Source organism: Neodothiora populina (genome assembly GCF_041146345.1).
Source record: "Neodothiora populina strain CPC 39397 chromosome Unknown canker_contig_8, whole genome shotgun sequence".
NCBI classification, from domain to species: Eukaryota; Fungi; Ascomycota; class Dothideomycetes; order Dothideales; family Dothioraceae; genus Neodothiora; species Neodothiora populina.
Genome location: NW_027191411.1, coordinates 1,465,325 through 1,490,640, shown reverse-complemented (window position 1 = coordinate 1,490,640; position 25,316 = coordinate 1,465,325). Strand labels below are relative to the sequence as shown.

The following is a 25,316-nucleotide window of genomic DNA, read 5'->3' as shown; positions in this document are numbered from 1 at the left end:
GATTCTGATGATTCCGTACGAGCACCTGTGGTCCATGAGGGGAAACCCAACGTTGAGCTTTCCCAGCTGAGGTAAAGTATGTCTTGTCCAGACCCAGAGCGGCGTTCGTATGTGGGAGTCCGGCGCTGCGTGGAGTCAGGGCAGGCTTACAGTGAGAGAAGAGCAAGCGGCCGACAGCCCTCAAGCTGTGGTCGGTTTGCAGGCGTGTGGAACGAGTAATTACAACAAAAGAGCATCTGCACCCGAGTGACTCGTTCTGCTATACCTGTACATTGCGTACATGTTCGCGATCATCGCAAGTCTCGATAGCGAATCGATTGCACTCTTATCTACCTTTTCGAAGATATGATAAACTTGTGTGTGCAACATCCATCACTTTCACTAATATGGTATAGCTGCTTGAAGTCAAAAGGGAACCTCGGGGTCTGTGTGGCCGTCCAATTTCCCCTTAGCGCCTTGGATCTTCGTGCAGTGACAATTGACACAACAATGACTTGCACCAAAATCGACGTGGACCAGACTGAGTGTGCAGGGAGCGTCGGGACGTGGAGCAGTTGTCTTAGCTGCTCTGTTTCATGTATCAGTCTGTAGATGAAGCTGTGCAGGATCTTGCAGACAAGTCAGACTGCGACCAATCAATGTATGCATATATCTGGTAGAGAGTCGAAAGAGGTCGATCTACTGTAGTTGATAACTGATCCTTCTTGATTGCTGCCGGGGTTCGGGCTTCGCTTAGAGTACCCCTAAATTTACCTTTCGACTTGGTACCAGAAAGATGAGCCAGCAATGGAATGGCATGGCATGGGCTGTCTGAGGTCAGGTACTGTACTATTGGAATCCATCCGGTCGTGCCTTCATCCTTCACCGCGATTGTTGTCTGAGTTTTTGACGGTGCCTTGCGCCTACTGTTTTTAATCATATTCTGTGCGCCATTTCGTTGGTGTCTGGCAATTGAAAGGCTCACTTGCTTTACGCTCCTTTGCCTTGCTTGCCTGTTTCTGATCTTCTTTTCGTTTTGATGCTTTTATCTTGACCTAATAATAACCGCATAATCTGCCTGCTCCCTCGAAAATTGGACGGCGCACAACATCGCATAAACTACACCCGGACGACCCGATAATTCGATTTTGTATATTAAACGAAGACATATCCAAGGACTCAATCCACTATCGCCGAGTCCACTAGATCGCTTGATGTGGTGTTGGCTCCATCACACATGGATACGCTTAGAAATGACACAGAGCTCTGTGGTCAATTAATGCGCGAACACATCACACATCTACGCAACCCTTGTAGTCAAGAGCATGGAGACCGACAAATGCGGCATTGGCCAAGCTCAAGGGTGTCTCGTCCATCAAACAAAAGGACCACCCGGACGGGTAGCAATCGTCGCCGTTGGACAACCTTACTCGCTATGACCGCTATACCAACTGCTATGGCCCAGAATTGCGTATCGTTAGCAGGCTCTTCTCAGTGTCCTGCGTTCAACGCTTCGTCAATCTCCACAGACAGCACGTTGACCGGTCTATTGTGCGTCTTTCCAGAATCCATATCGCAAAGGCCTTGAAGCTGATAATCTCATGTGCAGCCCCTTCCTCTCAAATGTGACAGATACGGCGTCTTTCGACGAGCAAATACAGACATACATAGCCAATGACTATTCCCAAGTCCGGTATCGGAATCTCATCGGCTGTTCCGCATACGATGGTTCGAATACCACCAATTACTATGCAAGATACACGACCAGCGTCTTGTGCAATGCTATTGTGCAGAACTCGATTGATCCGTGCCGCCTGACTGGTTCCGCGACGCGGCCGTTGTGTGCAGATACTTGCGTAGGCTCTCACGATTCTGTCTCGATTCTGTAGGTGCTAATGGTTTGACAGGCTCAATATGCAGAAAGTGAGGAAAGCATCTCCGCCAGTAATTATTGCGGCCGCCCAGGCCAGAATGCCATTGGCCAGATACGAGCGGACTTCACCAATTGTGCTCTCCCTGCGGACTCCCTGAGCGGTAGCTGTATCGATGGATTCGAAAATCAACAGGACAATTGCGGCTTCTCTTCGAACATGGGAGCCCTATGCTCCTACTGCGCTGCCAGCTCCCCGAACGCCACCGACTCTTGTTGTGTCTTCTCCAACACCGAGACCCGTTGCGACAATGTTGTGTTGCCTGTCGTCGCAACATCGACATTGGTACCTCTATTCACGTCGTCTACATCTCCACCTTCGTCTTCCTCGTCGGCAACATCGACTGGTCCAGGACCCGTCAATCGTAACCGAGGCCTTACTGGTGGTCAAATAGCGGGCATCGTCGTTGGCTCGATACTTGGTGCCTCTCTTCTTCTTGCCATGTTGATCGTTGGATGCGTTTTCTTCCGTAAACGCCAAGAGAGAAGCCCAGCAAACAGCGTCTTCAATCAGCCATCTCAAGCTCGTCAACCAGGCCCGCCAGAAATGGCTTCGCGGAACGATGGGGCTTGGAGCCAGAATGACCAACTCAACGTTCTTCCTGGAGGCCGCGTCACGCGAATGTCTGCTCTGGAAGGTGCAACGGACTATAGCCGTAGACAATTGTCCGAGGCAAATTCGTCATCCGACGAAGCGTCACCCCGTTCATACCTTGCAGTTGAGCCTCCTCCGAGAGGACGAAGTGGCTCGCTGTCTAGTAACTCGATGCTCGCAATGGGCGGAGGCGGCGACTCATCTCCTGGCGATGCGCTATCGTCCCCCGAAACTACACAGTCTGAGCAGCTCGACTTCTTCAAAGACTACTACTCGCAAGACGAGATCCGCCCCCACGATCTTGTCTCTACGCTTTGGGCTTACCAACCGCGCGCTAGAGATGAATTCGAGCTCGAGCGTGGCGACATGCTCAAAGTGTTGGGAATCTGGGATGACGGTTGGGCGACTGGCGTCAGAGTGCGCCTCCAAGCCGAGGATTGGCGAGGGGACGACAAATCACAACGTGATAGCGGCATGAGTAGTAGTCGCACCAACAGTCCAGAGGAGTATGGAGAGGTCAAGGCCTTCCCACTTGTCTGCGTCTGCTTACCGCAGCATTGGCGCCAGACTATCGAAGGGGAACCAACAGAGGAGACAACAGGTACCACCCACCATGAGCTTTCCGGCAGCAAATAGTACGATCTGCTTGCATCCTATTACGACCTTCAGGATACCAGCCTGCAGACCAAGACCGGTCCTTCATTTTTCGCTTGACGCATTGCACGTTCATTCAATCATGCATTATACCCAGGGCAATTGCCCTCTTATTCTTCGTACGCATCTTACCGGATCCTTTTCATAGCCTTCAAGACCGAACAAATTGTTTAGGTAGATGCAAGTTCTTAATCAAATACGTTCCATGAGCACGATAATCAAATATGCAATCTCGAAAGAAAACAATATAGCTTGCACTTCTCGGCGAATAGCTGCTGTCATGTATGTAGTCAGTAAATGCAAGCAGATGCTATTACGCCTCGACATAGGCGTGATGTCTACTCTAGTCCTCAGACAAGTCTTATCCGTGAACTAATATCTGCCTCAAATGGCATCGAGAGCAAGGTTCATAGTGATGGCACTTCACCTTTAGTCACTGTTCTTCTAGATGCGAATTGATGGGACGCTGGCCCACCTGCGTAACTCAAAATGCCAAGACGTATGGCTTCCCCGGACAATCTGAACCACACTTTAGGCGAGCAAGGACCTCAGCGTGCTCATGCAGATTCGCTGCACCAGGTACAATACGCTTCTGCTTATATCAGTATACTTTACCTAGACAATCATTCAGGACGTTGAGTCTGACTTGAATATATGATCCCATCATTGCTACCTATACGTTGCTGAGTGATGCCAGTAACGGCACAATCTGTCCATCATGCCAGATGAGGGGCAAGACCAGCCAGCGCAACTGTATTGCACTTTGTCAGTCCACAACGATGACGAGCATCCCGAGGGCATAGTGATTTACGACCCGGAAGAACTTCCTCTGAAACAAGGCTCTTTGTACCTGCTCGCAGCTCGTCTGGCGTCGAGCGCAGTACAAGACTTTCAAAACATATCATCGAGTACTGCAAATCCGTCGTCCAGGGAAAATGATATCGCGAAGTCATCGAGCCGGAAACGGCAGTATGATACAAGGAAGCCGTCAGGACTTGACTCTCATGCGGATACCTCAAAGTCTATGGTTTTTGTGGCTCAGCCATTGCAACCAAGCACTGATTCGAAACGGAAGTCGCGTGGCGTGCAGGTAATGATATATTTTATGATGTTATAATGTGGATATGGGCTGATCAGAACCAGATATCCGTGAATTCGTCAGCCGCATCGGTTTTTGGTTTCCGTAATAATATGCAGGTGGTCGTCGTTCCAGTGAGTATTGCCACTCGGTAAAGACTGAGTATACCTATGTCTACAAACTAACAGTTTCCCGCATCTAGGTCGAACAAGACTTACATACGGCTTCTCATGTGGAGATTGTCTTTCGCGACCAATATCTTTCGAGAGCAGATATGTGGCGCTTGACCGTATCCGAGCTCAACCAGAGGTCAATTTTCAAAGGCCAGAGGATTCACTTTATGGGATCTATCAAGGCTACCATCAAGAACATCTATAGCTCAGGTAGAAGGATCTCCTCCGCTTACTTCTCCTCGGATACGAAGCCCATTTTTCGAAGTGAGTCGGCCAAGTACGTTATCTACATACAAATGTCCCGAGAAATGTGGGATTTTGATGCCGAAGGCTCTGGCGAGATCATGTTCAGCAAAGTCATCAACGGTTTTCTACCCGACCTCTTCAAAAGATGGCAGAGAATGAGCGTCCGCCACCTGGTGAGTATTGTACTTTTCACTAGAATGGAGTACGACAAGGGAACCTTGATCCACCACGATGACGAGGAATACACCTATGACGAGGATGGGATACATGGCAAAGACGTGGATTTTCGTGACTACTACCGTGTGGTCACCACTGAAGCGAACAGCGGCAAATGGGTCGATATCCTCTATAGGCTGAGGAGAGAATTCTTGCTATTCCTGCGCGACGTATCTATAGTCGGTGGCAATGACACCTACGGCAGGCCGCCTGAAACAATAGCCGGGGTGAAAGCAACAACAACGATGGAGTCGGTCATAGCAGGTCAACCGACGACGGCGGCAAGAGGCAATATATTGGAGGCCATCAACCTAGCTTCTTCCCAGTTTGCAAGAGACTATATCGACCGCGACCTTGTGCGTACAGGCATCTCGCTCGCGATCATAACCGCGGGCACTGGTGTATTTGAGGTCGACTATAATATGCTCAAGCTCACGACAGACGTTCTTGTTGGCAGTGGCATCGGAGTTGATCTTGTTTCCCTGGCGCGTATGCCTTTGCACTCAGTTCCTCTCTTCAGGTATCGTAGTCCTCGCGTACCTCATGCGCCACCAGGTTTCCATCACGGTCCCATGTCATTCCACGCTGGAAGCACACCAAGACAATCTGTGCTCCCACGCAATTCTGCCGCAGGTGCTACGTTTCGGCAAGGTGGACAATTTCCATCAAAAAACGGAGCAGAACCTGCTTTTGGCACACAAGTAGAGTCTGGTGTTGAATGGAGCTATGCACTACCTCACTGGATCGATGTGTCGTTCTGGACAGGACACGCTGATGAGGCCCAAGTGCGAGCGCAGCACGGCCTGGCTGATGGGCGAAAAGGCTCCGATAGAAAGATCAAGCGCCCTTTCACGACTAGCTGTCGTATGTATGAGCTTCAGATGATGGGATTGATGGAAAACGAGATGAGCGACATTGCAATCGCCCTCTTGCCTGACAGATTGCACGAGGTACCGAAAGGCCTCGCTACGATTGGGTCGCATCCGAAAGAGACACGGATCTCGGATAGCGTCGGTTCTTCAAAGTCATACCTCGATTCGCACATGCAACTCATTAGGCGAAAGGGTGCCACTCTCCCCGCCATAAATGATACGAAGGATCTGCTAGATTCAATGAACCAGTACGATCGAGATGTGTTTGATGAACCAGAGACTTCCACGAAGACTATCCTAGAACATGTGAACCACGACGCTGCGCAGAACAACATGACGAGTCTGGGGCTGTCTCCGAACAAGACACGACAAAAGGAGATATCAAGTTCCTTCGCTTCTGACACCACTCCTCGTGGTGATGGAGGCGGTGGCGGCGGCGGCTGGAAAGCCGGCACATCACCTCACAAGCGCGATCGAGCTGTGCGGGAATCCCATGATCGTATCTCAAATCAAGCCACACCCGCAGTCAGGAAGCGAGCGCCCATGCCACGCCAGATAAGTCTGGGTCCGCGTGGGTTGGGCACTGCGAAGAGCGTCGCAAGTACAAGCGTCAGTACGGAGAGTGCTGGGGTCACTCCTGTTGCCGAGACCGCTCCACCCTTGTCACCACCTTCACCAGCACCAGCTCAGCACCAGCCGGCGTCCAGCAGATTCTCCAGCTTGACGCAGCAGCTCCTGAACACACTCACACGCAAACCATCTCAAGCTAGTCTAGCACAGACAGTGAGAAGTGACCAAGGCAGCGAAAGCGACAGCATAACGACGTCATCTCAAGCTTACAGAAGCATACCTATAACTATCAAGGACCAGACCGGAGATAAAGATGACGAGTCACAGATGATCACAGTTCGTGATGCTTCAATGCCTAAGGTTGACGACATAGTGCTTAGAGATGCGTCGATGATCGGTCGTCAGAGTGGCCCACGGGCTGCTTCTGGGTCAGGCCCGACCGGTAACAATTTTGATCTTCACCGAACATTGTCTCCATTAAGTGCTATGTCACCATGGCTTACCATGTTAAATCCATCCAACCCAAAGAAACACAACATGAACATCGCTAGCCAGTTCAGACGCTGGCAGCATGTCTTTCCGAGAGCAATCCCCACATCAGCAATAAAATGGAAGTCTTTATGCTGTCCTGCTGCATTGCCCTTGACGAACGAGTACTTTCCCAGTGCGGAACAGCTCAAGAACGACTATCACGAATACACCTATAAGATCATGCCCATTGACGACGACGAGATGTCAGAAGCTCCCCACACGCGAGAGGCTCTGATGAGAGAACTCGTTTCGTGTCGATTGTCACATGGCTTTCAGATTGTCGTCGGCTCAGCAGCAGATGAGTTTGTCGGCTCGGACGCTGCTTCACTTGTCGAAGTCTTCAACAAGAACTATATGACGGAAGATGGCGCCACTGTATTGATGACTATCGGGAACCATTTGCATCAACTCCTCTGTACTGATGACGGAGAAATAGAGATCAGACGGTATATACGCAAACCCGTGGCAGCTGTTGAGTCTGTGGGGGCCGTCGACCCTTCTGTGCCATACAAGCCATATATTCGAACGTATCTTGCGCACGGGTATGTCTTGCAGCCGATCATATTCAAGAACCCTCGACCTACATACTACTGGAATGCGATCGACCAACACCTTGCTGGGTACGAAGAGGAGTTCTCGCCTGTACTTCGCTACTCTCGGGCACGATTCGTACTCATCCCCGTAAACCCGACGATTCGCGGTGGACAACTGGGTTTCGTTTCTGAGAACTCCGATGAAGAGATTCGATTGGAGGGTATACAAAAGCTCACGCAGCTTTGGCAGAAGAATCGATACGTTCCGCCGGAAGAACGGCGTTTCCAGCAGTCCCTCCAGCAGAAGAAGAAGGACCCGAATCCGCTTGCAATCGAGTATCACACAAGAGATCCCTCGCAGATGGTGCGGAACCACGTTGGCTTGGCAGACACACTCCTTGCAGGGGAGCCAGCACACCAAGCATTGAACGACCCCGAACAATATCATACCAGTGACTTCGACATGCAGAAGCTTGCTCAGCATCTGCAAGCTGATCCTCCAAGAGGAGTTCCCCTGGCTGATCGCAGATGGCATTTCAGAAATCATCACAGATGTTTTCGAGGAGACCATTTGACAAGCTGGCTGCTCTCCAACTTCAAAGACATTCAGACCAGAGAAGAAGCTGTCAAGCTTGGTGACGCTTTGATGGAGAGGGGCTTATTCACGCATGTCATGCAGAAGCATCACTTCCGCGATGGCAACTACTTCTATCAGATCGCTGGAGAATACAGCACCTTGCCAGCGTCAGATATGCGACAAAGTTGGTTCGGCTCAGGTCGTTCTGTACCATCGACACCGATGTTCGAAGGGCCCAAAGGCTCACCAATGCTCAGACCGAGGGATTCACCAAGCTTGCGACCATGGGCGTCACCCAAATTACGACCGTCAGACTCGCCTAGATTGAGGCCGTGGGATACGTCTCGTTCTCACCCCGCGGAGAGGTCCGGAACAGGATCGAGCATGGAAACGCTAAGCGTGGACAGCTCGTCAAAGACATTTGGCAAGAAACCAAAACTCGTCCTCAGCAGGGTGCTCAGATATGATGTCGATCATCGCAAACGCTCTTATCGCCCCGAGATCATTAACCTGCATTATGATCGCATTCACAACCCAGAGAACTGTTACCATCTCCGACTGGACTGGATGAACGCCACTCCAAAGCTGATTGAGGATGCTATCAGTTCATGGGCTAGCTGTGTGGAGCGATATGGTCTTAGGTTGGTGGAAGTGCCTATCGCTGAAGGGTATGAGTTGCTCAGCCAGCATCCGTTTCGAAGGCCGTACATCATCAAACTTTGTATTCCACCTCCGAAGACTCGGCCGACTTACGACACGGATTCCGTAACCTCGCAGCATACGCAAGATGAGTCAAAGGAGACACACCCGTACTCAAGAGCCATCCTGCGAAAATATGACTTTGTGCTGGACCTGGAAGCTGCCAGTAGTTTTGACCAGGGTGTCGAAGTCACGTTCTCATGGGGCAAGCCCGACTACAGATACACGCAATTCATTCACAAGTCGGGGGCACTGCTCATACAAATCAGCGATGACGGAGACTTCATGCTCTGCGCCAATCGCTTATGTGTAGATCGCTCCTCAGCGGCAAGAGACGTAGGTAAGTACGACAAAGCGGAGCGGAGCGAGCGTTCCGAACAGCGACGAGGCCAAGTACCACTGTCGCCATTTACTTCCCCTCACATCCGCCCCGTCTCAGACACACCCGCAAGGAACGGGAAGAAAACACGGCTCGACGGCTCGGCAGAATCCAACACAGACCCTGAGCACATCAAAGACCTCCTGGAAAAGCTGTGTCACAATCCTCAGAGACTGCAGGAGTTTTATGACCAGGCGTTCAGCAAGGAGACGGGAACACCTAGTCCTAGCCCACGAAACGCTCCGGTGTCAGATGAGCTCATTCCGTCGCTGGGTCTGCCGCCAGCCATCACGCTGAGAAGCATATCTTTTCTCGACAGCCCTAGAGGTCCGGGGCCGACGAGTAGGAGAGCTAGCACCCAGGGGATGCCAAAGAGCTCGGAATGATGGACAGAGACGCCAAAACAGTCATGAGCTTTCAAGCCGATAAAGCCATCAAGAATAAATCACGGAAGTGTTGAGAGAGTCAAATATAGAATTGTAATGTAGTATACAGCACCTTTCAAATCATCTTCCCACACCACGACGTTTACTCAATCGACGACTTGAAGCAGATGATATACAATCTCAAGTGTTCAAATCTATTTCTTCCCCCTACCTTGATGAAAGATGTTTGATCTCGATTATTATGGAGTCCAGTATGTCGTTTCACGAAGCAAGTCACGTAGTCACATGTAGTAATGAAAAGTCGTTGAGATCGTCGTTATATAGGTTCGGCGCGTACCTGCACTATGTTTCTATCCGTCTTGACCAGAGAGGACGTCGACAGTACAGTGGTATTTGACCAGGTGCGGTAGACGTCGGCAGCATTGGTCAACGCCGTGTTGCCGGAAAGTAGCGTTTGCTCACCCGGTGAGGAGAGCGGTACGTAGAGATGAGCTTGTGTTTGATGATTACTATGAGGTAGTGTTTGCAAAGCACAGTGCTCACGTTGATACACACTGTGCCTCTATTACACGAGGAGTTAGTAACCACTATAGGCAACTTGATAGTTCATTCAATCAAGCTAACACTCGCCGCAACCCATAAGCAAAAGCTAAAGTAGATGCTCGTGCCGGCACTATGGACGCCACGAACGACTAACAAACCCCGGCACCAATCTGACTGATCCCGCATATCTGTAAAGAGAAGGTGAAGTAGAAGACACAGCAGTAGTACTGTATAAAACGAATACTCCAGTGAAACGAACCACCCGACCTCGGCTCGCGCGAGCCCCTCTGCTACTAACAACATGCAGCAGGACCCAAGCACGTGTCTTTAATGAAGTGCAGACAAAGAAGGGCTCAATTTAATTCGCTTGGTGCATCCGGCAGGAAAGCGCCGCAATAAAAAGTGCCGACAGACGGACGGATACCTACGAATATGCATCGCGGCGGGTAAGGCTTGCAGTCTGTCTAATTAGTGACTTACGGGTATTGGCTTTGTGGGTGTGTATAGAGGGGACCCCCTTTTTGCCTGCCACTTGGGCGACGCGGCGAAAAGATGTCGGAATTACACATGCGTGTTTACTGCCTTACCTACCTTACATGCGCGTGCGATGCCGTGCGCGCGTAATCTGCAGCCATGATAAGATTGAGGTGTTGAGATGCTTGATTTGATTGATTTGCATGTCAGCATGGGTGGCGCGATGTCGACCTACAGTAGGTGGCTGTCCCAATCATATTTCCGGATAGTCTTTGATACCGGCAGTTGTATAGACAAGGGAGGCTTGAAGGTCCAAAGGGCAGCAGCTCTCTCGGCAAGCTACTTGTCTTGTATGTTTCATGTGGGTGCATCTTACTGTCTGTGCTGGGGTTGCAACCGACGGCAATGCGGTAGTAGTGTAGCGTGGATTTCAGCATCATGGGAAACTAGAATCAGCGATCGTCATATTCGAGAAGGATGGAACGGCAATCTTGGAGTATGGATGATGCGTTCTTCTGGAATTGACAATCTGCGAGAACGGCACTCGGTAGAACTGGAAGGGGTTCTTCCCGTTCATGTAGCGTATAAAGATAGATTATAGTAAATAATGGGATGCGCATGACGTGGCAGATGATCGAGGGAAGATAGCGAATAATCTCCAATTGGTCGCGCTCGTTTCATTCCATGAATATAGCAGCGGACAAGGGAATGGTGAAAACTGGACCACGACTCGACTCAGCCATACAGGTCAGCACAATGTCAGGTGATACACGAATGGCAAGAAGACACCATTCATGTGAGACGCGTGCGATCGAAAACTCGCATTGGCTGCATAGAATGGCTGCGTGACAGTGATCGCGTCATTCGCGAAAGGAGCAGTACTTGCGAAGAACATATCAACACGCCCAATCAATGAACAACATCCAGAATTAGTCATACGGGCGAGGGAAGCAACATGTTTTATCGACTCCGGATATATGCATGTGTTGGTCCTTGCTGGTGTGACTGACGAGGAATCATGTAACTATAATACAAATACAGAAGGACCAAAGGGGGCTTCCTTGACACAGATAAGAGAATAAACCGCCAGCCCGGTAGACGTGATAGAGTACCGAGACCATGATGGATCCCGAAGTGTCCATGACGGACGCGAGGCTCTTAAGGGCTAGGTCGGGGCGGCATCTGATGGCAGATCGTTATGAGTGCAAGTGCTGTTCTCCGTATGCGGAGGAGCGATCAATAATGAACGCACGTGAAGGTACAGCATTGTACTGTGCAGTACAGCAGCGGCAGCACCAGGACCATTGGCCAGTACAAGCACAGCGCGTATGATGCTGTAGATAAGCAAGAATGACGGGGGAATGATAAGCAAACACTCATGCCAAGTGATCTACAGTGCATGTATCGCAGGTACATGCACTGACGACCTCCCCAGCGGCCCAGCATTCTGTCCTGATCTAGAAATAAGCCTTCGTATCACCTTTTCGCCCTAAACCACAAACCTGAGTCGCGCAAAGCATGATATCAGAGCCGATATGCGAACTACTGCAGTTGGCTGAATTGCAAATCCAATACGAGTACAAGACGGTCGAGTCTGCGTGACTGACAGGTCTATATAAACTCTCACCGGTTGTGTAAACTGCACACGCCGTGTGCCTGGGGTGTAGACTCCATACTCGGTGGGCCTATTACGTTGTTGACCGCCATTCCCGCAAGCCTGGGCTTTGGTGCGATCGCAGGCTTCCCCGGTGCTGAAACGCCTTCACAGAAAGATACCTTAGCCTGAACAGATGGTGGAATAATAAATTTCTAGTCACCGTCTAGCACGTCTCGGATCAATATCCCCCACAGGCTATCGTCCAATGCGGCAATCGTCTTGCTGACCCGCGCATTACCGTCGCCTGTCAAAGCACTCCTGTGGACTTTTAGGAACCTTTAGGAACCTTTAGTGACCAGGGGAAAGACCCACCTTGTCTGCGAACCACTCGCAGTTGTTTGAATTGCTAACCCGCACTGTAACCGTTTCCTTGGAAAGACAGGCAGAGCCGCCATCTCCTGATCTGTTTGATCCATTGATTTTCGTTACCTACTTTACTTCACCTCTCGCTCTCTTCCCAAACGTGTGAGCACGCGAGCACCGATTTGCAACCAGGTGAAGAGCACATGATCATCAACAGCATCTCGCTCCTCAACTGCCGAGTTCTTGTTGAGGCTGCTTTCTTTACTTTTACTATTCCAGCAAAACAACCGTACCCTAACTCAATACCTTAACTCAAAAACATACATCCTGCCTTGTTCACCTCCCTACTACAAATCCCGGCCATTGCTTCCTCGTCAATTGACGCGAATATGCGTCTGCTTCACAGCGCCATCGTCTCAATGACCACAAGCATCCTGCCTTTACTGTTGTGCAGGGCGTTCGATTGCAATTGAGGTCTGTCCAAAGGCCTTGCTCTCACAACGAATCCAACCTCCAAAATCAGCGAGATGAACGCCTTGTCTCGCTCAAGCTTCACTTTACGCGAGCAAGAAAAGATGAGCGGATCTCCCTTGCTCTTCCGTAATGTAGCTTTACTTTATCCGTGGAAAGATGTGCTTGAACGCATCCGCCGGCATGGCAATGAAGATACGACATTGCCGCTCTCTATCCCTCCCATGTTCGACGAAGACGAAGACCGAGACTCGCCTTTCGCTGCCGGCGAACGGATCCGCGTCATTATCGCTCAGGATGACACCGGAGTATCTTTGAATAGACTACTTTTCGACTCGGATGCCCAATTCCAGCGCTCTGCACAAGACTCAGTGCGGGCATCCATATCTACCAGTCCTGCGAGCCAAAACAACAAGCCTCGGGGCACCGCATCCACTCCTGCTAATCGCTTCCGGGGCATCTCTGCGCAGTCTGAGATTTCCCACTCCAATGGCTCTGACACTACCTTGTCCCCTGTTCGGACCCAGAAGGGGCACCATGCGACTATGTCCCAAGTATCATCTTCCCAGGAATCTATCTTTGGCCAACGCTCTGGTGCCCTCCGCCGTCCGTCCCACAATGTTTCATTGGCCGACGCCAGGATCGAATCGCAATTGCCGATTGAAGAAAGTAAAGAAGAGATGGACTCATGTCTGGATTGTGTCTTTGGCAAGGGCCAGATGAGATACAAAGGCGAAAACACAAAGTTACATTTCTTGCAACGTCAGGCTCACATAACGTCGCCAGGAGTACACGGACCTGAGGCCACATCAACATCTTCAGAACATATCAAGACCGCTCTTTTGGTCTCGAGAACATTCGTTGTGCCTATGCAAGATCAAGAGTCTGTGCCTGCAAAGCCTACAGCTTCGCGCGAACTCGAGTCTGATCGGTCTGGCACAAAGCCATCAGCCAATTCTCGCTACACTACGCCTACGTTCGCCGTTGCAGTATTGCTACCACTTGCCCAACCGAGATCTGTAGACTTACAGGCTCAACCTGACGTGCAGCCTGTTCTTAATCATTGGCGTACGATTGTGCGAGCTTTAGACGCTTTTGAGGCTGTGGCCATTGCGCACATACACCAATTGCTCCAGGAAGAAGTCGACGTGCTACCGAAACGTCATCTATATGGAATCCCTACGACATCAAACTTACTCAGACTGAAGCCTGCCGCTCTAAATGGCCGTGAACCAATTGTCAGCGCTGCGGTATCGACCTCTGAGCGCATAAGCAGAGCTTTCCACGTTGTTCCAGCCTTGCCTCGGGATGAATGGAATATTTGGCGCGATGAGCTCCGTGATATCACCCGCTCTGGCAAGGGATCTGATAATGCGAGGATCAATTTCATTCAGGTAGCAATGACGGCTGCCTTGACCTCTCAATCGACGTGGATAGGATTGTTCGCCCCGATTCACTTACAAGCGCGCCTGCAACGCGAATCGAGGCGCTCCACTGGAGCACAGAATAGAGTGGTCATCATGTCTGCAGACGACAACAGAGCACGGCAAATAGTCTATGTCCTGTCCAGATTTTTCACACGTCCTTCACCTTCCTCCTCGCAATTTGTTCGTTCACCGAACCTGTCCCGTGGGCAACACGTCTCCGCGTTGACTCAAGGCCTTCGAGCAGTCGGCCAGCGATTGGGAGATGTTGAGGTTGAGCAGGTATCCATGAGAGCCGCAAGGATGATTCTTGACCCACCGTCGTTCAACATTCCCTTCGCCCCTCCAACAAGCACTTCACCTGTCAAGAGTGTCAATGGCTCTCTTGCGGCGCCGCAAAACGGTACCTCCATCCAGCGTATGAAAAGTCGGATAGATGTTGGCGGAAAATGTACTCCTGCGATGCCTATTGCGAGCGCACCTTCTTCATCGTACACTACGCCAGCTGCCTCTCCTGATGCGAGACCTGGCAGTAGTGCAAGCGCACAGGGAGATCTGCTACGGCACCTGCAGCGTAACAATAGTGCCTTGAGTGAAACGAGTGCCGAATCCGGCAGCTTCTGGAGCTCTCTACGCAGCACTTCGTGGAACTGGGGTATTCGACGAGGATCGGGTGCTACTAATGCCAGCAGCAGTGATGGTGGCGCTGGGAACAGTCTGTCTCTACGTGGAGACCCTCATACAGGCATACTCAAGACAGCTAAGACGTCCTTCAGCCGCAGCAGTGGCAAAAAGCTTGTAAGAATGGTGGAGGAAGCTTCACAGCTACGTGTGCCTTGTAGCGATGCGGCGGATCGTAAGGACTCCGGCGTTCCCACCCCAACTGCCCACGTACCGGCAACTATGAGACGGGACCCCGCTGCGTTACCTCAGACTCTGGGATACACCTACGATGCCGAGAATAGCATAGTTGACGTACATGTGCTTGGGGATGGCCCTTCACGTAGGACAAGCTTCGAAGTTCCTAGGACGGGCGCCAGCCTGTTTCCACTCGCGTCTGACAAGCAGGTCTCGCAGAGCAATGTTCATGTCGGTGCTGTGAGCGACGATGCTGATCATGACAGCGTTGCCGGATGTCTGGAGCAATTACATCCTGACTACGCTTTACAAGCTCTAAAGCCATATGCAAAGATCGAAGAAGACATCAAGTTGGCAATGCAGGGCGAGCGATCTCCTTGGCCGGACTTTTCCTCTACAGATCCCCGTTCCTTTCCGTTGGAATGTTGGGTTGATGTTTGCTCAACGGTCGTGATTGATGCTGACACGCAGACGGTGAGGCGGATAACTTTGCATCGCAACCTCCGTTACAGTCTGCTTTCGCGCGACCAAGATCTGCCTCACCCAGCCAGTGGCGCTGCTATCAATGCCATCAAAGTGACCAGGTCAGACGAGATGGACACAGTCAAGAGGACATACAGAAGAGACGATGCTGGCAGCAAGGTCGACTGGAAAGACAAGCGTGTAGTGTCCTCAGATCCCAGCGAGTCGCACGACAGTGGAGACCGCTCCCTTACAAGCAGTTACGAGAACTTCGCCGCGAAAGTCAGCACTTCGAGCAGTCCGAAAAAGCAACCAATTGCACCGGCAATCTCCGTCCTCTCCCGGCAAGGCAATGCGCAAACTCCTCCAACGGAGCAAATTGGGGATGACCTCACAGCTTTTATCGATGAAAGAACTAAGCCGTTCCGTACTAAGAAAACACCACCCCCTTCGACTACAACGAGGCGCGTTCCCAAGCGCAACGCGGAGGGCAAGATGACTGGATGGCAAGAAGTAGACGAGACCGAGGTGGCAGATGCTGGTCTCAATGATCTACCGACTGGTTTCGTTGATCAGAGGCGGGGAAAACGCCAACCTGCTGTGTATGGCTACGTTCTAGAAGAGCGTTATGTCGAGGAGATCATTAGCAAACCAGAGCAGACTATTGTCAACATCACCGATCAAATGCTTTCAGCCAACGACACTCGATCGAGCGCACCATCTCGCGCCAGTTCTGTGCACGAGCGCTCCCACAGCCGCACAAACTCCCGAAGCAACTCGATCTGCGGATCAGGTTTGTCTGAGCTCCAGCTAGAGAGTAAGAAGATCGTGGGCAATGCGCTCGAGAGCCTTATTGCATCTGTCGCATCCGAGGCTTACGACACTTGTCAGCGTTCCGGTGGTATATTTGGCTTCCGACGGGCGATTCAAGCTGCTCCAGAAGCGTCTATCCTGCGCGATAGCATTTCCAGATGTCTTGCCGCCAAGTGAGGAAAGGTACACATGAACTTCAGTTCAGAAACACATGTAATTTATATTAATGATGCCACGACACGCAACAGCCTTAGTAATACTTCACATCAACCGGCGGGTCCTTCATCTTTTGCATTTGTATGAGCTATCCTTGAGGGTAATGATGGAGGTTACAGGCGCTCAACATATGTATTTTAGAAGATACGTAATCAATTGAGCCTTTTACAAATCATTGTCTCTGGTTTCGATTGACAACCAACCTGGTACACTTCAAGATGTCGCAGTATGCAATCTGATAATCTGCAAACCACATGAAAGCTCCAATTACTTCCGCCTTGGATAAGTGGCTGGCAAGCCACAGCATGCGTGGGTCCAAGATTCTGTTAGATGGAAGTATATATATCTACTTGTCAAGCGGAATTCCCCGAACGCAAGTGAATGAACCCGCTTGACGCAGTGGCTTAGCGTGTCGTTCTTATATCTGCTCCACGGAACAGGATATGCGAAAGTCGCGAGTTCGAATCTCGCAGTGGGTATTGCACTTGTAACTTTTGCATTCTTGTTTTTGGCCCTTCAATATCTCGCGCTAAACATCTGAAGTTTGAGGTGATCTCTTGATGCTATGTGCTTTGACTCATAGTTTCTGCATTAATGGGATACGCCAAGTAGCTCGTCCAACCTTTCACCCAAATGTTTTGGTCCACGTTGTAATGCTCCAGAGGGTTTGACTAGATTTTTACTGATCTATTGCCTTACTTCCTGGATTGCCCAACTTGTGCACCGATATGAGAGAGTCAACGGAAGCTACTATCAGATTGCGTTGCAGCGGCGAGATTTACTGTACATGCTGAACAATCACATTTGTTGGGAAATGTACTTATGGTTCGAAGACGATGCCGCCTCATATTCTTCGTTACTGCTAAATCTACCTGGCCTCACTTGCCGTGCGACAGATTAAAGAATCCATCCGCTGCTTTCTAGTCACGCTTGACACTCTCGTCATTAGTATCAATGCCCAATGCATGTCTTCTCGTTGGTGCATTGGCATCGAAGAACGGCTTCTCGCCTAGAGAAGTAACTCTAGTACCGTGTCTCGGCTCATTGCCCTCATAATCCCAACTGGCGTTATGGATGGTAACTCTGGATAAATATGATTAGCTGACATTGCATAGCGACAAGTATTTGTGAGAACTTGGCAAGTACCTGTTGTCCCATAGCGCACTCGAGCCTGGCGTCCACTTCCAGCGCAATTGGATATCGACATTCTGAGGATATGTTAGCACTGATCTACCGAGTGACTAATCGTGGAGTTTGCTTACACGCTCGTAGACGTCGAACAGATAGCCGAGAATCACGTCACTCTCTGCCTTATCAAGTCCTACGATCTTCTTCGTGTATGCTCGGTTGACGAACAAACTCTTCCAACCAGTAGCAGGATGGACTCTAACGATCGGGTGCACACGCTCGATATATTTAGGGCCTGCATTAGGGTCATCACGATCCAAGTACGAGTGTGCGGATCTGTACACAGCCTCGCGTCCGTCAATGATCTTACGAAACTCTGGCGAGAGTTTTTCATAGGCCGAGTAGCCGGATGCCCAAAGTGTGTCACCACCGACCGATGGAACAGTGTCATTGTGTAAATGCGTAATTGCAGCAGGCTGCAACTCGTGGGTCAGGTCAGTGTGCCATCTAGACGCTCCACCTGGGTTTCTGAAGTTGGCTGCTCGCTCCTGAGCTGCGAGAGCAGGCCACATGACCGTGACACCTTCAACGCCGGGTACGTGAGGTACTTGAGGGTGGACCTCGATCTTGCCGTAGTATTCGCCAAGCTCTTTCTGCTGTTGGGGGGAGAGATCTTGGTCACGGAAGAACACAACACTGCGTTCAGCAATCAAGAGAGCGAGCTCATCTCGCTGTTGGTCTGTCAGGTCCTTGAGTTGCAGACCAACAATCTCAGTTCCAATGTGCGCTGTCAGATCAGTCACCTTCGTAGCTGCACTCAGCAAGGCTTTCTTGGACTTATCAGCCCTCGCCCCGGCATCGACGTGCTCCCAGGGCTTGTTGCGGACGTTGAAAGCGTCTTGGAGGTACACTGGCCTTGCTGGGCGGTACGGGTAGCCTTCCGATAGATCGACATTCGCTTTCTCGAGACGTGCTCGAGCAGCCTTGGGGAGTCCTAGGGTATCTTTCTTTGGTTGTATGACATCCTTGATCTCGGGATCGATAGCTGAAGGGGCCATGATCGTTTTTATGCTCTTATATAAACTAGTGATGAATGCAGAAGTGATGAAGAGCGACTGAGTTCATGATTACGTCTGAGAGGGTGAATATATATCGACCCGGGCTCCTCATCCTTCTCATCCTCCCCACTACAATCAACCCCACCACAATCACTAGATAGCAGGCCGTAGAACGGCCAGATGCATGTAATCGGGGCGGTCCTGATCCGGCAGAGCTAGCCATTGGACCTGTGTGAGCCACTGTCATGTCGACACAATATCTGAAATGATGTACTCCTCAACCAGAAGAACATGAATAATTGCCGATCATAGCAACCTTGCTGCGGATGTCAATGGCATTTCACACAGCACGCAGCATTCCAAAATGATCGACGCTAGCTAATGAACATTGTGTCGACCATGGTATGGTAGGATGACCAGCAGTGGATGTTGATTGGAAGGAATGCTTATTCAGCAAGATTTCGCAACATCACGACATCTCTCCTTGACTTATTCTACCCATGTTGTTTCTATCACAAGCATTGAGCATACCCCGCTTTGATGCATGCTTGTCAGTTTGTAGTAGGAAGCTTGGTGTTGATTAATTAGTGGTAGGCCAGAGCACCACTTGATGTAATGAACTTTCCCCACATCCTTGATTGCTCTGACAACATCGCATATCAGGCTTCGACGAACGGATAATACGTCTGTGAACTCCCAGAGTGAGTCCACATCGAAGAACATTGTATACGACCAGGAATGTTATCCGAGCAAGACACAGTAGGTGATCCGCATCGGCGCCGCATCGACTGCCACACGAGCACGCACGCAAGCCTCGACCGCACGCAATATGCTGGTTAGGTCACCCTCAGATGTTGCACGTACATATGGCAACATTCTGCGGGACCAATTGAATCCTGCTTTTCGAGATCAGCGGAGTCAGAGTAATGGCAACGGCATGTGGAAGGAAGCACGCAATTGATTTATCGTGTCTATCAGGTGGGACTATCTTCCGGGCAGGGGCGCGACATCCGCTCGCAGCTACACTCGACTGTACGTTGAGACAAGCGCTTTTGCCATCTGCTCGCTGTATAGCCGGATGTGTCCAGCCTCTGGTAAAGCGATCTTACAAGGACTGTCGCTGTCGCACATTGTAATAAAAGGTAGTATTGTGTTGATCGTCCTATTTGCTTTATCAAGTCACTCTTTCCTACACTCCTTCCTCTCCTGGATCGTATCTTAACTCAGACAAGGATGGGTCATACCAAGCAACCTGAGTACCCAGTGGACGAGATAGCTGAGAGGGCTGTGCAGAAGGAGCCAAAAAGGAAATGGCAGAGCTACGTCTGGGATTCCTTAGACAAGACTCCAGAGGAGCGCAAGTTCTTGTTCAAGCTCGATGCAGCTCTGCTTACGTTCGCCTCGCTTGGTGAGATCTGATAAAGACATACTCTGAAGATACATTATTGACTAGGGGAAAGGTTACTTCATCAAAAACCTGGATCAGAGCAACATCAACAATGCTTTTGTCTCTGGCATGTGAGTCTTGACGATCAAAATCTTCTTGATTGTCTCTTTCGCTGACATGAGCACAGGAAAGAGGACTTGAATCTTTATGGTGACGAATTGAATTATATGCAAACGCTGTGGACGGTGGGTTATGTGATTGGACAAATCCCTAGTGAGTGTCATTGATCGATCTATATCGTGGCATTCAATCTGACAAGGCAGGCAACTTGATCCTGACGCGAGTCCGACCTTCGATCTGGATTCCTACAGTTGAAGTTGGTCACTCCCTCATCGTCTAAACGACTTTTATACTGATATGTCATGTTAGGTGGTATGGACTATATGCACTTTTTGCCTGTCTCGATGCAATTCTGCAAAGCAGATATATGCGGTTAGGTTCTTCGTTGGTAAGCTTTCAGACCGTCAAAGCATGAAGACCATCACGATTGACAGATGAACAAAGGTCTTGCAGAAAGTGCTTTCTACCCTGGCATGCAGTAAGTGCGAAACGCATACTTTCTATGACATAGATAACTAACCGCATATCTCCATAGATACATCATCGGCTCCTGGTACAGACGCGAAGAGCTTGCTAAGCGGTCGTGTATTTTCCATACAAGCTCTGCCATCGCGTCAATGTTCTCGGGTTATCTTATGGCTGCCGTGTACAATCTTGACGGTGTATCTGGTTACAAGGGATGGCAATGGCTTTTCATCATTGATGGCTGTATTTCCATGCCAATCGCACTCGCCGGCTATTGGCTACTTCCAGATGTACCGGAGATTTGCAGAGCGCCATACCTTACGCCGGAGGTGAGACAGAAAGAAATCCTCCATAAAACACAATAAACTGACACTAGACAAGGAGCGTGCATTTGGACAAAAACGCATGTCACTCGAAGGCCGCAAGAATCGAGCACCATACACAAAAGCGAAGCTGCTCAAGATCTTCAGCTCCTGGCATATCTACGTCCTGCCTGTCCTGTACATGTATGCATAACACTGCCCTCTTATTTGTTCGCAAATCTGACTCGCCTAGAACCTTCAACAATGGCAACGCTGCGGCCGCCCCAGTCTTCTCACAATTCTTGAAAGCGTCCAAGGATCCCAAGTACACTGTCTCTCAGATCAATGTATACCCAACCACAACAAACGCAGTGCAGATTGTCACTACACTAATATATGCATGGACTTCTGATGGGTTATTCAAGGGTGCCAGATGGCCAGGCATTGTTTTTGGTGGAGTAAGTGAACGAGCATTCTTTTGAGCACAAAACCCTATGCTGACACAGCCATATCTAGATCATGAACATCGTGTGCTATTCATCACTGGCAGCATGGAACATTGCATTAAAGTGGAAGTGGGCATGTCTTGTACTTATGGGCTGCGGTAATGGCCTTTCTGGTTTGATGATGGCGTGAGTAATTCATCCTACAGAGTGCGATCGTATCTGAGCTGACACACGATTTTCTACAGATGGGCACATGAGATTTGTACCGAAGACAACGAAGAGCGAGCACTCGTGATAGGAGTGATGAACGAGATGGCCTACGTCTTCCAAGCCTGGCTTCCGTTGCTTGTTTGGAAACAAGTGGATGCTCCACGATATCGAAAGGGATACATTATGGCAACCTGCGTTTCTGCACTTATGATCGCTACCGCCTTTTTAACACGGATTCTGCATAAGAGAGAACTTGCCAGGTGAGTAACGAACATGCATCCTCGAGTGCAATTACTAGACAGATGATCGTCCGACTGACACTACGCAACGCAGACGCCCAGCATACCTGGTCAATGAAGGGCAGAGCGAAGACTCCTCCGACGAAGGCAATCTAGCCCAGCGAGAAGAGGTCAACTTCAACCCAAAGCTATGATGGACACATGGCTCCCATGATTGATAGAGGATATGACTCAATTAGTACAAATGTTTTGATGTCGCGAATTTGGTTTTTGCACCGAGCCAGTGCAGTGGAACACGCATATCATGTCCAAGATAGATAGGAATCGGGCTGTACAGAAAAAGTATATACATTGGCGGTATGTTGGTTGATGATTATGGTTTACCTTTTCGAATTCCATGATTTGGCACTTGCATTGCAAACGTACCTAGAGATGTATAACCATATACAGCGCCTCAATCGCTAGTTTTTGAAAGCACATCACGTTCGATTATACTATTGCATATGATTACTGTACACAAGTGGAAAGTCCATTCCTCAAACCCTGATCAAGCCACGTCAAACCCCTTCGCTCATGCTCCAACAACACAAACACCTCTCTTATCTAAACCCGAAGGAACCGCTGTCCGCCGCACCGGAAAACCATGGAGGACCGAGATCCATGTCTCCACAGGGAGCGATATGCGCGTTCGCGCTCGGCAGTGACCCCAGAAACGACGTTCAAGTCTCGAGAGAGAAGAGGCAAGTGAGAGGAGCTATGGCGTGCTCTCGCGTTAGAAGCTTAGCGTCGCAGCAGCATGGGGCTTGGTTCCCAACTTTACTGTATAGTGATCTTGTCGGTCACCTACGAACCAACCATCCCCACCCGATGGCTCTATCGTTTTATGGAGTATGCAATGTGGCTCTCGCGAGGCTCTCGCAAGGCTCTCGCTGCTGGGTGTCGCTCCGTTGTTGGGGACTTGGGAGTTGCGTTTGATAGATCGCTGTCATGTCATACGTGCATATAGCGGTTGTATTTTGCGTGCTATGTCTCCACTATCGCATATTCCTTTCCTTTTTGCCCCTCTGCCTGCTCCTTACTCTCGCTCTCGGTAGCTGGATTTGGTGGTTGCATTGCTTGTGAATGACAAAGCATTAGCAGTGATTAATCTATGGTCTACTGGCTTCTGATATCTTTTGCATATCGTCTGTGGGAAATAGAGTGACTGATATTCTTGATATAGAGGTTGTTGGTTTACGTTTTACAGGTCAGGTTTCTTATTCTGTCACTGTCTTTGGTTTTTGCTTCTACTTTCGTGTCTCTTGTGTGCATCTGCAAGTAAAGGATTCAGAAAGAAAGAGAAAGGGTCGAGAGCTTCTTCCTCTAACCTACCCAACCCTAGTACGGGAACACACCACGATGAACAGCGTCAAAAAGGTAGCTGTCATTGGAGCAGGAGTAAGTGGAGTCTCGACCGCCGCTCACCTAAAGCGAGAAGGGCTCGATGTGACAGTCTTCGAACGGAGCCCGCAAGCCGGAGGCGTTTGGTGAGTGCATTTCCTCATCCACTTCCCTTCCCTTCCCTTTCTACTCCGCATAGACAGATGTACATTATCGAGATCTACAAACTTCAGCGTTTGCGTGAGTAGTATGACTGACTTGCGGACGTTTCTGTTTGAATGTTGACAGGGTGTATAATGAGCGCCTTCCGCGAGAGCCAGCATACCCTTCTACGTTGCCCTCATTAGGAGATTCTCCTGGGTACGAGCGCATCCTTGCCTCTCGAAAAGTGGTGGAAGAGGAGCCATTGAGGGACCGAAAACCTGCTCGGTCGGACAAGGCGGACAGTCCTATGGAAGAGGATGAGGAAGGCCAATCAGTATCTGCAGCTGACCTCGTCTTGCTTCACGCTCCGCCTGGGTAAGGGAATTTGAACCTGAACTCAGAGATGTTTCAGGGAGAAAAGATCAACATAAGCTGACCACGTTTCAAAAAGACCCTGCTACGTCGGATTGAAGAACAATGTCTCGACCATCGAGATGGAACTCAGAACGAATAGCTGGCCGAGTGGAACAGAGGAATACGTCCCTCACACTGTCATCGCAGAGTACATCCAGGATACAGCTAGGAAGACAGGTCTGGACCCCGTTCTTCGATTCAACACCCGGGTCGAAGAAATTCAAAAGGAAGGCGCGAAATGGAGCGTGCGAACCTCTGAACTGATCAGCAACGAAGACGAACCATCTCGAGTGTGCGAGTCTACTGAGGTAAACCAACATTTGACATGGTGTAAGCCAGTCTGCATGTCTGTTCTTGCTAACGCGACCTTTGCTCGTCAGGACTTCGACGCCGTAGTGGTCGCCAGCGGCCATTACCACGCCTGCAACATCCCCGACATCCGCGGTCTCAAGGAATGGAAAGCCCACTGGCCGGATCGAGTCTTTCACTCGAAAAGCTATCGCAACGCCAGCGGCTTCGAGAACCAGAACATCCTCATCATCGGCTCTGGCGTTTCCGCATGGGACATATCCCGAGAACTGGCCCCCAGCGCGGCAAACATCTACCAAGTCAGCAGAGGAGGCGCGTATGACTTGGCAGCGTCCATGTTTCCCACGATCCGAGTCGGCGACATCGCCGGATTCCAAGAGATCGTCAAGAACAACAACGACGATGTTGCTGACAACGTCTCACTCGCCGCCGACAGCTCCATTCCCCTGGGCGTCCACCTCAAGTCCGGCGAGACGCTCACGGGGATCCACAAAGTCATTCTTTGCACCGGCTATCACATGTCGTATCCGTTCCTGCGCGCGTTCCACGATGACAGCCTCAGCCCCGAAGACGCGAACGACACGGTGCTGGTCACCCGCGAAGGCCAGCGGACGCATAATCTGCACAAGGATATCTTTTACATACCTGATCCGACGCTGGCGTTCATCGGCGTGCCCTATCACGTGGCGACTTTCTCTTGCTTCGACTTTCAGGGTATGGCGGTCGCGGCCGTGTATAGTGGGCGCTCGTCGCTGCCGAGTGAGGTCGAGATGAGGAGAGAGTACGTGGCGAAGACCGCCGAAAAGTCTGCTGGGCGGAGTTTCCATTCGTTACGTGGGGAAGGCGAAGAGATTAAATACGTCAATGAATTGATGGATATTGTTAATCAGCGCGCAGTGTTAGACGGGAGACCTTTAACAGAGGGTCATACAAAGGCGTGGCATGAGTCTTATGCTAGACGGGTGGCGAAAAACCGAGCAAGACACGGGGTGGACGCCCTTGACTGATAGTCGGTAATTGCATCATGATTGACGATATGCAGATATTTCAGACGTATGAAGTTTTGGACTTGTTC

General features: G+C 50.3%; 6 protein-coding genes across 7 annotated transcripts; 5 read left to right on the top strand and 1 right to left on the bottom strand.

The window, feature by feature from the left end:
* Positions 1-1,435: 1,435 nt before the first annotated feature.
* On the top strand, positions 1,436-3,140 carry AAFC00_006963 (uncharacterized protein; the record flags this gene model as incomplete). The annotated part of the gene is made up of 3 exons (XM_069346997.1): positions 1,436-1,530; positions 1,589-1,835; positions 1,887-3,140. 3 exons carry the CDS (start codon positions 1,436-1,438, stop codon positions 3,138-3,140), a joined length of 1,596 nt encoding a protein of 531 aa, XP_069199874.1.
* A 736-nt stretch (positions 3,141-3,876) lies between these two features.
* Positions 3,877-9,418, top strand: AAFC00_006962 (uncharacterized protein; the record flags this gene model as incomplete). Its single annotated transcript, XM_069346996.1, has 3 exons — positions 3,877-4,248; positions 4,302-4,370; positions 4,439-9,418. The coding sequence occupies 3 exons, from the start codon at positions 3,877-3,879 to the stop codon at positions 9,416-9,418; spliced, it is 5,421 nt and encodes a 1,806-aa protein (XP_069199873.1).
* A 3,504-nt stretch (positions 9,419-12,922) lies between these two features.
* AAFC00_006961 (uncharacterized protein) lies at positions 12,923-16,600 on the top strand (the record flags this gene model as incomplete). 2 transcript variants are annotated; one of them, XM_069346994.1, is made up of 1 exon in its annotated part: positions 12,923-16,600. In XM_069346994.1, one exon carries the CDS (start codon positions 12,923-12,925, stop codon positions 16,598-16,600), a length of 3,678 nt encoding a protein of 1,225 aa, XP_069199871.1. The 2 variants fall into 2 exon arrangements, with proteins under 2 accessions (XP_069199871.1, XP_069199872.1); XM_069346995.1 differs by having other exon boundaries at positions 12,971-16,600.
* A 959-nt stretch (positions 16,601-17,559) lies between these two features.
* AAFC00_006960 (uncharacterized protein) lies at positions 17,560-18,825 on the bottom strand (the record flags this gene model as incomplete). Its single annotated transcript, XM_069346993.1, has 3 exons — positions 17,560-17,722; positions 17,786-17,847; positions 17,902-18,825. 3 exons carry the CDS (start codon positions 18,823-18,825, stop codon positions 17,560-17,562), a joined length of 1,149 nt encoding a protein of 382 aa, XP_069199870.1.
* Positions 18,826-20,058: 1,233 nt separating this feature from the next.
* Positions 20,059-22,188, top strand: AAFC00_006959 (uncharacterized protein; the record flags this gene model as incomplete). Its single annotated transcript, XM_069346992.1, has 12 exons — positions 20,059-20,233; positions 20,286-20,343; positions 20,400-20,485; positions 20,536-20,588; positions 20,642-20,720; positions 20,777-20,810; positions 20,868-21,126; positions 21,179-21,303; positions 21,353-21,557; positions 21,616-21,731; positions 21,791-22,015; positions 22,089-22,188. The coding sequence occupies 12 exons, from the start codon at positions 20,059-20,061 to the stop codon at positions 22,186-22,188; spliced, it is 1,515 nt and encodes a 504-aa protein (XP_069199869.1).
* Positions 22,189-23,392: 1,204 nt separating this feature from the next.
* Positions 23,393-25,248, top strand: AAFC00_006958 (uncharacterized protein; the record flags this gene model as incomplete). Its single annotated transcript, XM_069346991.1, has 4 exons — positions 23,393-23,520; positions 23,663-23,893; positions 23,970-24,240; positions 24,313-25,248. The coding sequence occupies 4 exons, from the start codon at positions 23,393-23,395 to the stop codon at positions 25,246-25,248; spliced, it is 1,566 nt and encodes a 521-aa protein (XP_069199868.1).
* Between the last annotated feature and the right edge of the window lie 68 nt (positions 25,249-25,316).